Source organism: Balaenoptera borealis (genome assembly GCF_965194805.1).
Source record: "Balaenoptera borealis genome assembly, chromosome: 20".
NCBI classification, from domain to species: domain Eukaryota; kingdom Metazoa; phylum Chordata; class Mammalia; order Artiodactyla; family Balaenopteridae; genus Balaenoptera; species Balaenoptera borealis.
Window position 1 is genome coordinate 15298863 of NC_138879.1, and position 13592 is coordinate 15312454.

Here is a 13592-nt window from a genome sequence, read left to right on the forward strand (position 1 = left end):
AGCCATGCCCCTCGTAATCACATCTGATGACAGATGCTGATGGTCCCCAGAGGATGGAACAAAGAGTAATGGTTTAGAAAAGGTACAGAAGGGAGATGGGAAAGGCAAGAAGCATCACACCATCATCTGCGTAACATAAATAATTACATCTGGAAAGAGCTCTTGACTACAATAAGTATTTTACTATCTTGTGTCAGTGAGATAAACCCATCCTGACACTCATCAGGCAAGTAAGAAAGACAAACATAACTTTGATTTTGTAGCATGGACAAAGTCCAGATGATGATGCATTTTGAAAATGTCAGAATGCCCAACTATTCTGCAAAAGTCCTGGTCTGAATTATTAAATAGCAACTTAGCTGTATTAAAAATATCCCTTGATGTAGTTCTGAACAGCTGCTAAAGAATAATGGCTCCATACTCCAGCCACTTATTATCTGTATCATCCCCTTATGACTGAGACTGCTAGCGGTGTTTGAGTTATTCTCTAGCAATGTAGGTACCTGATGATTCTACTACGGTAAGATAGCCAGTGTATTGTGAAAATATTGAGCTCTTCGAATGGGGAAGGTGAATTCTTGCCTGCCTGTCACTCTCTCAAACTATAGGTGATGTTTCTGGTAATAGAAATTTTACTGAAATATACTTCAATTTAATAATGTTTTTTATTTTTTATTTTGGCTGCACAGCGCAGCTTGTGGGATCTTAGTTCCCTGACCAGGGATCGAACCCAGGCCCTTGGCAGTGAAAGCTCAGAATCCTAACCACTGGCCTGCCAGGGAATTCCCAAATAATGTTTTTTATAACTAAAGTTTTTAAAATCTAAAATCTCAAATTGAAATCCTGTGAAAGACTAATGATGTGAGAAAAGATTTTTAACAGTTTGACAATATACTTTATAGGTTCTCTTTTTGATTTTATGTGTTTTTATTTTATATTTATATTTTGGTTTTCTTTTAAGATTTTTTTTTGATGTGGACCTTTTTTTTTTTCTTTTTTTAAGTCTTTATTGAATTTGTTACAACATTGCTTCTGTTCTATGTTTTGGTTTTTTGGCCGGAGGCATGTGGGATCTTAGCTCCCTGAGCAGGGATCAAACCTGCAGCCCCTGCTTTGGTAGGTGAAGTCTTAACCACTGGGCTGCAAGGGAAGTCCCTATTTTATATTTATATTTTGGAAGCAGAACTAAACAATCACTTAAGGAACACGAACCTTCCCCCGGGTTCAAAAAGATATACACATGTATATTACCCAAACATAAAAGAATAGCTTAGTTGAAGAAGATGAATGGAAAATTTAAATACTGTGAGAGCAGAATTTATCTTCATTTCAATATATATGCCAGTAAAATGGTGATTTAAAAAAAATAAAACTTACCTGCTACTGAATTTGGCCGTGGCATAAGATAAAGAGGAATAGACTGTACTGACTGTGATAAAACTGTTTCCAAATTCCTCTCTGGGATCTTATTCAGACTATAGGTGGAAGCCGTCATGTTTTCATCTACTCGATATAAACAGGAATCCATGCTGGATTTTTGAGACTGCCAAGGCTTTAGGTTTCCTCCAGATCCTAATTCTTTACTGCTTTCCCCAACGTATTTTGTGCGTTCCATGTTTTCAGAATAGCTTGTCAAGGTAGCTGAAAAAAAGAGTAAAGTGAATTAAAAAAGAAAACCAAACCTAGAGGTTAATCTGTTTACTACTCTCCAAATACATGACTAGATAATGACAATATTAGAAACATTATTTTTAAAAAGTTACTGATGATTTCATCTCCATCATGAAGTTTAAACAATTGAAACCAAAATATAACTCTCTCACACAGGTTCTCTCTCAAAGATTTACTTTTAACAACTCTATTTGAATGAATTAAACAAATTCAGTGCTGAAGGGCCTACAAATAAGGCCTATCAATGGTAAAAACTGTAGAATTTCATCAAAAGGGAATTTACATACTTTTCATGGACTGCTGGAGAGCCCTAGAGGTGTCAAAAAGATCTTTATACTCTTTTTATCCTATATTTTTCCTTCCTGGCCCTTTATATGAAACAAAGAATTAGAAAATATAGAAACATTCCCTAAGTAGACGCTAATATAGGAGAAAGAATCTGTCTAAATAAGGAAACACTACAAGGCCTCTGTTTTTAATTAAAAATTCATTTCATGTATTTATCTTTCAGTCATAAATAGCCCAACGGATCCTAACCTTTTTGCCACCAAACACAATGTTACACCTTCCCCAATGAGATTTTATGGATTCTATAGCATACTGTATAATCTCTAAATATGTTCAGTGATAATATATAGGTGCAAATTTATATTATGTGTATATGTGTCTGCATGCGTTCTTTTTAAACAGAGGCATGCTTCTTATCCTAATTTCTGGAAATTGTCTTATTACTTTAAAATATATTTAAACATTTTTCTTTCTGTAAAATTTGACTGAAGTATAATTTCATTTGGTTTAAAGATGTGGTGATTCAGCTGGCTTTTAATTCTTAGCTAGAAGCTTGGAGTTCACACAGCTGCTAGACTCAGTATAATGAAAGCTGGAGGATGTAAAACTTCTGTTTCCCGGAGGACTTGTCTACATGTAAAGTGTCTGTTAGTTAACCCTTTGCCTTTCATGTTTTTTTTGGTGGTGTGTCCCAGCAGAAGTTTTTATCCTTAGGTCCCAAATCAGAGCTGGCTAAGATTCACTTGTATCTGTGTGGTCTTACCCTGGTATATATTCCAGAAATATACCCCTTTTCTCCAGATAAACCCTGAGCACATTCAATAGGCTCCAAACACTGGAGCACGACACCTTTAAAGGTCTGAGAAGGTAGTAATGGGTTTCACTATTTTCAATATTTCAAATAATTTGTAAGTAATAATATGTTTTCAAATAATTTATAAGTAATAATATGTCGACTAGTTACCTAAAACATCAAGTTTCTATAAACTTAGCTGCAATAATATCAAGGGTGATAACGTTAGTTATCTCATGTTGAACAGAAATTTTGGCAGATATATATATGTATACATATCATATGTATATAGATATATATATGTATACATTTGATAAATAAAAAATGAGATAGAAACTATTGGATAATGAATAGAGTGATGCTGAAAATTTTTTCAAAAATACGGGGTCTATCAATAAAAATTATGAAAGTCCTCATTGGTGGTGAAAAGATTTGAGAAACTTTGAATTAATTCATGGTACAAAGACAGAATTATTCAGTGGCCTATGGACCCTATTTTATCATTTAAATGATAAAGTTTATAATAAGGAAGGGCTTCTATGGTCATGGTATTTAAAAGTAAAGACAAGGAAGACATCCAGTTTCCCAACGTGAGAAGAGCAGTGATGTCATTTTGCACTACAATTGTACTATCTGCATGAACCAAACCTGTTATTACATAGTTCACTTGTTTTTCAAACCCAAAGTATCCCTTGCCCTTTTTCACTAGAGAGAAATGTATCTAGTCCCTGGCACACAGTATATGATCAACAAATATTTGTTGAGAGGATGAATAAATTAGTTTTATTGGATGCTCAATGGTCCAGAACCATTGGGGCACAGAACGAGTGAAAACAGACAACTCACATAAAATACTAGAAGTAAAATCCTCTGGTTAACCATTCTCATTTAGGAATTTTGTACATTTTTGCTTCACTGATGCTTTTCACAGAATATGCTGACTTTTAGTTAATTTCATTCACTTATCTAGCCAATAAAATTTTATTGAGCAACTAGTATGTGTCAGACTACAGTGGTGAACAAGATAGGTCCTAAATCCTTAATCCCAGAAAAAGGACAATCCTGTGGCAGAAGAGGTCACACACAGAAAAAATGAAGAATCACAAAATGAAATGCTATTTTTAATAACAACATACTAATGTTTGCATATTAGTCAATTTTATGGATGCTCCTATTTTACTCAACCATTCCTCTATAGTGAGAACTTATCATATAACTTAAAGTCACCAAGGTGAATGAAGCACCAGAGAATGCAATGATATTTTGATTCATGTGGCTACTAAAAGTTTCAAAAGTCTAAAGCCCAAGCAGTCTATATGTCAGATATTGGCCTATATAAATTAAGCACCCCTATGTGCAAAGTTTCTATGAGTGGAGTTGAAGAGGAAGACATGGCCTCTCATTGAAAAATATACATATTTGTTTTCCACTAGACCTATTCTATCTCCATTTTAATTCTCCAGACCTAGTCATTCCCAGGTGGAACAAAGAATAGTGGGAAATATTGAGTTGTAAGTAACTAAAGAGGTTTTTCTGAGAATTTCTCCATTTTCCTTCCTTGATATAGAAAAAAAAATTGCTACCTCAGTATAAAGAACTGCTTACATGGCATTTCTGTTTATATTGCCATATAGGCCAGGAAGATAGTGTGAGGAAGTAGGAATTACAGACTTATAAACAGGCTCATTGTGAATAAAATTAGCTCCATATATTTAAAAGTTTTATTGAGGTACAATTTACATACCATAAAAATGCACCCATTGTAAGTGTACATGGGTACAAGCACATTTGCTTGTCATCTATAATAATTAAAAACTGATAGTAGGGACTTCCCTGGTGGCACTGTCATTAAGATTCCACACTCCCAATGTAGGGGGCCTGGGTTTGATCCCTGGTCCAGGAACTAGATCCCACAGGCATGTCACTACTAAGGAGCCCACCTGCCGCAACTAAGGAGCCCACGTGCTGCAACTAAGGAGCCCTCGAGCCACAACTAAGGAGCCCGTGAGCCACAACTAAGGAGCCTGCCTGCTGCAACCAAGACCCGACACAACCAAATAAATAAACAAATAAATATAAAAAAAAACTGATAGAAATAATTTTTATCTTGATTCACTACTTTGCTTTTGTTGCTAAAGACTAAATTTTTAATGCCGGATAATAGTCTTAGGTCCTCTGTTCTGAGAGAGAATTATTTTAAAACTATGCACTGTTTTGTAATAATTAGGACCATGGGTTTTGAAGTTATACAGACCTGAACTTGACTCTTAGCTTTGCCTCTTAATATCTATGTGATCTGGGACCAATTATATTTGAATCTCAGTTTTCCAAGTTTAAGAAAGATTGTTATACTATTATGTAAGACAGAGTTAATTTACAGCTAGACTGGGCCAGCCCTATGCTTATCTCTGGGGATGCCTGGAACTCTTTGCCAAGATAAGGTCAACTGGGATAACTAATGATTTATAATTTGCTGTTTAAAGTTTGAAACTCCCCTGGTAGCAACCAGGTCTAGTTGTTTATTGACAGCTTACACCTGGACTACTTGGACAGCTTAGCTTAGCTATGTGACCAGAGGGGCATAAAAAGCTTCACTGTAAACTTCTGGGGGGCTCTCCTGAAACCAAGATTCCTTATACAAATCTCGGTGATTTATACTCTGGGGACAGGCACATCCTATTTGATTACGAAAGAACCTGGATATATATGGAATCTAAAAAAACAAAAATGGTCCTGAAGAACCTAGGGGCAGGACAGGAATAAAGATGCAGATGTAGAGAATGGACTTGAGGACACGGGGAGGGGGAAGGGTAAGCTGGGACAAAGTGAGAGAGTGGCATGGACATGTATACACTACCAAACGTAAAACAGATAGCTAGTGGGAAGCAGCTGCATAGCACAGGGAGATCAGCTCGGTGCTTTGTGACCACCTAGAGGGGTGGGATAGGGAGGGTGGGAGGGAGATGCAAGAGGGAGGGGATATGGGGATATATGTATATGTATAGCTGATTCACTTTGTTATACAGCAGCAACTAACAACAATGTAAAGCAATTATACTCCAAAGTATTTATTAACTTTTTAATAAAGATGTGAAAAAGAAAAAAAGAACCTGGAGAGCTGCACTTGGGAATGGATCCTTGGTGCTCGCCTGCACTCTCTTTCGCCTGCTGTACTGTATCTTTACTAAAAGCTTTTCGTAACCATTTTTCTGCGGAGTCTTACGTACCCTTTCAATTGCCTGATCCTGTGAAACCTTTACAACTATTTTCTTATAAGATGATTGTAAGGATTAAGTAATGGTACCCGCCTCATACTTCGTACTCAATCAATGGTTGTTGTTACTATTATTATTATTATTATTATTATTATATTAGTTAGGTCAATTATGCAAGAGAAATGCTCTGTTTGGTCTCCTTGATCAATTTAATAGGCAGTATCTAGACTTCTTTAACATATATGCCATGCCATATAAATATAACGCTATAGCTACCAAAAATTTATTAGTGCTAAGTAAGTAGAAGGTGGGAAGGATGACAGAGTCACTAGCACAATAACTGGAGAAACTTAGCAGTGAAGATACAATTGCACATTTCTGAAAACAGGTTGGAGAAAATATAAAAAAATAACTCAAATTATCTAATGTTCAAGTTTATGACTCAGGGAGGTGATTTTTTAAACGTGAAAATTTGGATCAAAAAAAGAACATATAACATCCTACTGGAATATATGTTACGAAAGGAACAAAGGTCTTTGATTAGGAGTTTCTGATTTTGCTTTTTAGTTACTAATGTGAAATATTAGGAAAACATAATCACTCAACAATGAGCAAAGCTGTAGATACTTCATCTTCCTAGGTGTTAAGTGATATAAGGCTAAAGGATATAAGACCAAATTTGGCAATAAATCAGAACCTAAAGAAAAAAAAATCCTGAGATTTGATTAAAAGAGGGAATTCAAGAATTATACCTTTCTGGGACTTCCCTGGAGGCACAGTGGTTAAGAATCTGCCTGTCAATGCAGGGGACACAGGTTTGATCCCTGGTCCGGGAAGATCCCACATGCTGTGGAGCAACTAAGCTCGTGCATCACAACTACTGAGCCTGTGCTCTAGAGCCCGCGAGCCACAACTACTGAGCCTGAGTGCCGCAACTACTAAAGCCCGCGCACCTAGAGCCCATTCTCCGCAACAAGAGAAGCCACAGCAATATGAAGCCCACGCACTGCAATGAAGAGTAGCCCCCGCTCACCGCAACTAGAGAAAGCCCGCGTACAGCAACGAAGACCCAGTGCAGCCAAAAATAAAAAATAAACAAATAAATAAATTAAAAAAAAGAAATTTAAAAAGAATTATACCCTTCTGGAAGGAACTGTGATCTCCAGATAAACAAAAGGCAAGAAACATGCCTAAATGGATCCATGCTTAAATTCATTTTGCTATGTAACACCATACCAAATCAGCCCATTATTAAAACTTAACATGAAAAAGGAATAGGATATAAAAATGATGTATATCTCACAGAGTTTACGATTATCAAGATTTTTGCTTGAAGCTATATAGGAGCTTATATATAAGCTGATAGGAGATTATATGTAGTTATATGTAGTATCTAACTAGGCACATATATAAGGCCATTATACCATTAAAGTTATACCAATAAAATAAGAGTAACAAATATGAAATTACACTGTAAATACCTGACAATCATGTCAGTGATATTTTACCACATGTTTAAGAAAGGTTGTGAGTTTGAGGAAAGGGAAGCTATGATTGGAACAGAGAATGCTTTCTGTGGTAGAAATCAAATTACATCTGGGGTGAATCTAGACCACATAGAATCTAAGAAGTTACAGTTGTTTACAACCTTTTAGAATCTGAGAGAGGAACTTTTTACATTAACAATACTTAAAAATTCAGGAACTCTGCATTTCTAGTATTCTGATTCTTATAACTAGAATTCTACATATTTTGGCATGCTATAAGAGTGATACAGCAGGCATCACTAAAATTCTGATTGCTATAATTATAAAATGTAATCATAAGGAATTCACACTGAACTGACTGATACATAAAGAAATTAAAAATAGATAATTTAAATTAATACATTTAATAACTTTTGTGCTTTTTGCTGATGGGGCAAGATTTAAATATGGAACACTAATAAACAACAGACCATCTTGGAAGTTTCTGTTTGAAATAATATAAGCAATAGTTAATTTGGAAAAGCAGATGTTTCTATAATCAGTGGGGAAAACACTTGAAACATATTTAACAGTTAAGGTAGGCCAGCCTTGAGATTTCCAAGGTAATAACAATATCTTTGACTATTATTACTTATGCCATATACAATTTTCTTCCAAATCAGACTGCAGTGAAAAAAAACTAAAGGGAAACAAGTCATTTCTCAAGATAAGCTGCTCACATATAATTTGATAACTACTCTATAGTCTTATGTAATTTTAGGAACAGACATTATTCTCTTTCTTCTCTCATTATTTTGCAAGTAAATCTGTTTCAGTATTTATACACATTAAAGAATGGAAGTTCATTACTCTTCAAATTAGCTCTCTTATCCACAAAGGCACTTATATTTACAAGGAACACAATTCTGGAAATTTATCAGAAAAAAAAAATGAGGAACACTGTCTGCTATAAGTCAAAGCAGGATCTCATTTTTAATTTTCAGAACATTATGAACATTTATTCTGAACACTCAGTGACATGTTAAGCTTCCACTTTGAAAGGTAACTACTTGTAAACGGATTTTATCCAATCTGTCAGCACCATGCCTTCTGCTTGGATGAACATATTTCTAAAGCTATTTTTTTATGTATGGCAGAATAGATGATATGCAGTTACAGACACTCTAATAAGATCGACAGAAGAACCCAGGAAGAGGTTTGGCTGGGATTATAAAAGTCACTGGGCCAAAATGAATCATAAAGAGAACTTAAGAGAATAAGATTAGTCGATGGAGAATTCTAATCTCTATTATTTATTAAAAATTTAATAAAGTTCCATCTTGTACCCAATGGTCACTCTAAACACTCTAAACACCTGTCAAAAAAGTAAAGTGCCAGGTCAGTCCTTTATCCCCTATCCTTCCACACTTAAGCTTTCTTTCCTTTGAGCACCTACTATGCTACCACATGTCAGTCACTGGACTAGGTGCTACAGATACGGATGAATAAGACACAATTTTGGCTAACAAGAAACAGTCTAATGGTGAAAAGCAGGCTCCAAAAGTAATTATAATACCATGTGTTAAATGTAATGATACAGATATGTACAGGTATTACTGGGAATACAGAATAATAATATGTATTGGATAGGAGGTGGAGTGGAGAAGTGAAGAGAGGTGGTGGTAGTAGTGGTGACAGAATACTCAAGGTGAATCTTAAAAAATATGTAGGAGTTAGTCAAATTTAAGAGAGAGAGAGGAGATTACAAGGCAGAATGATCAATATGAGCAAAAGCACAGAGATGAAAAAACGAATGTGTCAGGTAACAACAAAATCTAAAGTTGCCAGAATAATATATACAAGGCCGAAAGTAGTGGGCTTGAAGGCTGGAGAAATTGGCTGCGGTCAGATCAGGAGAGCCTGGCCTTTATCTGCTAGGTAAATGGGAGCCAAAGGAGTGATCTGATCAGATTTGATTTTCAGGTAGCTCACCTCATCTTATAGATAACAGAATCAAAATAGTAATTGTTTTTCAGTTAATTCGCTTTGGTGGCTGTGTGAAAAACAGACTTAGGACAAGACAAAAAACGCAGAGAGAACACAGTTAGATTTGTATTAATCTAGGTCTAAGATAATGCAGACTATCAAGGCAATGCTAGGAAAGATGAAAAAACAATACAGGGGTGAGAAATACAGGGGGAAGGAAGGTGGGAAGGACTCTCCTCTTGGCTTTCTAGCTTGGGTTCCTGGGTAGGTAGTGATGTCATTATAAGAGAATATTTTGGACAACTTTTTGCAAATAAATTTGAAAAAAGATAAAAACCATTACTAAGGAAAACAGATTCAGGAAGAAAAAGAAAAATTTTTAAGTCCTATAGTATTAAATACACTGAAACAGTAGTTTAAAAAATCGACATAAAGAAAATAACAGGTCCGAAATATTTTAATGGCAGGTCCTACTAAATAGTCAAGAAACAGGTAATTCCAATTTTCTATAAACTATTTCAGAGGTTAGGAAAAGAGGTCAATTTTCATCATATTTTATCTATCTATGTATTTTATTTAGTTAAAATATTTAGCTATTTAATGATAATATCTTCATAATGACTTCTCATATAAAGTAATCACAAATTAGAAATTATTATGTTAGATACTAAGGGTATATAAAATTATTAGACATGAATACTGCCTTTTAGGAGCTTTGTAATAAGTTTTAAAATCAGGAAATGTGAGTCCTCCAACTTTGTTCTCCTTTTTCAAAATTGTTTTGATTATTTGGGGTCCTTTGAGATTTCACATGAATTTTACAATGGGTGTTTCTATTTCTGCAAAGAACATTGTTGGGATTATTATAAGGATGTCAATGATTCTGCAGATTGCTTTGAGAAATATTATCATTTTAACAATATCAGTCTTCCAATCCATGAACACAGGATATATTTCCAATTATTTAAGTCTTTTAAAATTTCTTTAGCAATGTTTTGTAGTGTTTAGTGTACATGCCTTTTGCCTCCTTGGTTAAATTTATTCCTAAGTATTTTATTCTTTTTGATGCTACTGTAATGGAATTGCTTTCTTAATTTTATTTTTTTTGGTTATCCATTGTTAGGGTATAGAAATGCAACTGGTTTTTGTATGTTGATTTTGTATCCTGTAACTTTGCTGTAAAAATATTCTTTTTATCAACTCATTATTTATTTAAAGTGAATAAATTCACATGTTGATGTATATTCATTTAAGTACTAGAGATATGCTTAGTTGACATGGCATTAAAATATCTGCAATAACATCTAAACAAATAAATATTTTGATTTGATAACCTTTAGAAGGAAGCCAAATGAGGAAAAAATATTTCATTGTCTTTATTCCTTTATCGTTTCCATTTTCCTAGCCTCTTCAGCTTCTGTCATTTGTTGACCAGCCTCTCCTCACCCCTTCCTTGAAACTTTTATCTTCCTTGGCACTGGTAACAATATACTGCCCCACTTTTTCTCCTATCTGTCTGACTACCCTTTTTCTGTATCTACTGGCTCATTCTCACACCTCTCACCCCCTGCTCAATTTGAACGTGCCCTAAGATTCTGTGCTCAGTCTTCTTTTCTTCTCTTTGCATTTCTTTGTCTTCAGATTCTTCTTTTCCCAAAACTTTGCTCATTTCCATGTGACTGACTCCCCTTAACAAGTATACAACAGGCAATAATACGAAGAACTGAGAACCACCAAGAAACTCTATTAGTTCAGTGAGGAATAAACTTTTTCTGAACCACTTCTGTTGGTAGACAGATGATGCATGTGAATTTACAAGAAGAAGTAGAAAGAAATTTTTCTATTCATCCCTTCTTTTATCAGATAATATCCTTAAAGGACTGGTTAAGCAGGGAGGGATACCTCTCATTTTGTTTACCCTTTATGTCTCTCTCCTGTATCATTAAAAAGAAAAGGACACATTTTATATATACATCTCAGTAACTCAAAAGCAGAATTTTTGAAAACCTTGAGCTTGTGTAATTATTTTAAAAAGAAAAAAAGACACAAAATGATTTCTTTTTTAATGATTAATATAAAAACCAACTTACCAATGATACCACTATCTCTGCTTTCGAGGGTGGAGGTTGGACTAGTGACAGCCCCATAGCTGCCATCCTTGGCAGTTGCATTTGTACTGACTTGCGGGAGAGTGGAGCAGGGGCTACTGGCTGGTGGAGAGGCAGTGCTGCTAGTCAAGGTGGAACAGGGACTTATCCTCTGGGTGATTGCTGAGGTCTGAAAAATTGAAATGAAAAATAAGATAAACTGATCAGCTGTTAAAGTAAAATATATCTTATGGTAAAACACATGTTTTGATAAGAAAAGGAAAAAAATCTACATGCACAACTTTTACATCTATTAAGTTCTGTTTGTTTTTGCCTTCCAGGATAAAGCATTCTGTGTTCTATAATTAAGGTGAAACTTGATAAATTTAACATGAGCAGAGACTGGCCTGTTTTTCTGCCTAGGAAACTCACAGTGACAAGTAGTCTTTATCATTGCTATGAACTAATAGAGGAATTTACTTATTAATCACAAATTTTTCTTGCTATTTTCAATCGAAATTTTTCTGAAGGCTTGGAACTTTTTCTTGCTAATAATTTTCTTTGGATAGAAAAAAAAAATCTCTGCAGCCAAGGAGAAATAAAAATAAAGTTCTTAATGCAAATAAATGGGTTGTTTTTTGATACATAGGGGGCTGCTCAGAGACAATAAACGAATGCAGGGAAAATGCTTTATCTAAAAGTTTGTCAAATAAAATAGATCAAACAATATTAATTTAAAACAAAATGAAATAATTTCTCTGTAGAAACTGATTACAGACTGAGATCACTGAGTGATTCTTACACCTAAAGTTACCTCCTTTTCACATTTTTGATGGGAAGTAATGAATAATCACCAAAAAGACTGACGGTAATATATTCTAGTTTACCTAATTTAATGACAATTCGCTTTTCTTTAGCTCTTTCTACCCAAATAAATTAATGAAATATGAATGAAAGTCTATGTTTTTTCAAACACTCAAGAAATGTTATCCTACCCTGATACCAAAACCAGACAAAGATGTCACAAAGAAAGAAAACTACAGGCCAATATCACTGATGAACATAGATGCAAAAACCCTCAACAAAATACTAGCAAACAGAATCCAACAGCACATTAAAAGGATCATACACCTTGATCAAGTGGGGTTTATCGCAGGAATGCAAGGATTCTTCAATATACGCAAATCAATCAATGTGATAAACCATATTAACAAATTGAAGGAGAGAAACCATATGATCATCTCAATAGATGCAGAAAAAGCTTTTGACAAAATTCAACACCCATTTATGATAAAAACCCTCCAGAAAGTAGGCCTAGAGGGAACTTACCTCAACATAATAAAGGCCATATATGACAAACCCACAGCCAACATCGTTCTCAATGGTGAAAAACTGAAACTATTTCCTCTAAGACCAGGAACAAGACAAGGTTGCCCACTCTCACCACTATTATTCAACATAGTTTTGGAAGTTTTAGCCACAGCAATCAGAGAAGAAAAAGAAATAAAAGGAATACAAATTGGAAAAGAAGAAGTAAAACTGTCACTGTTTGCAGATGACATGATACTACACATAGAGAATCCTAAAGATGCTACCAGAAAACTACTAGAGCTAATCAATGAATTTGGTAGAGTACCAGGATACAAAATGAATGCACAGAAATCTCTTGCATTCCTATACACTAATGATGAAAAATCTGAAAGAGATATTAAAGAAACACTCCCATTTACCACTGCAACAAAAAGAGTAAAATACCTAGGAATAAACCTACCTAAGGAGACAAAAGACCTGTATGCAGAAAGCTATAAGACACTGATGAAAGAAATTAAAGATGATACAAACAGTTGGAGAGATATACCATGTTCTTGGATTGGAAGAATCAACACTGTGAAAATGATTATACTACCCAAAGCAATCTACAGATTCAGTGCAATCCCTATCAAACTACCAATGGCATTTTTCACAGAACTAGAACAAAAAATTTCACAATTTGTATGGAAACACAAAAGACCCCGAATAGCCAAAGCAATCTTGAGAAAGAAAAATGGAGCTGGGGGAATCAGGCTCCCGGACTTCAGACTATACT

The 13592-nt window shown here is 34.8% G+C and overlaps 1 protein-coding gene across 17 annotated transcripts in view; it reads right to left on the reverse strand.

Annotated features, from left to right (window-relative positions):
* Nucleotides 1-13592, reverse strand: part of TANC2 (tetratricopeptide repeat, ankyrin repeat and coiled-coil containing 2) — a gene marked incomplete at its 3' end in the record, with an annotated part of 357840 nt that overhangs the window by 134749 nt on the left and 209499 nt on the right. For all 17 annotated transcript variants that reach the window (XM_082373745.1, XM_082373742.1, XM_082373746.1 and 14 more), the window contains 2 exons: nt 11510-11696; nt 1378-1641 (listed from right to left, as the gene is read on the reverse strand). In XM_082373745.1, the coding sequence (XP_082229871.1) occupies nt 1378-1641; nt 11510-11696 (451 nt within the window). The remainder of the gene's footprint in view (nt 1-1377; nt 1642-11509; nt 11697-13592) is intronic.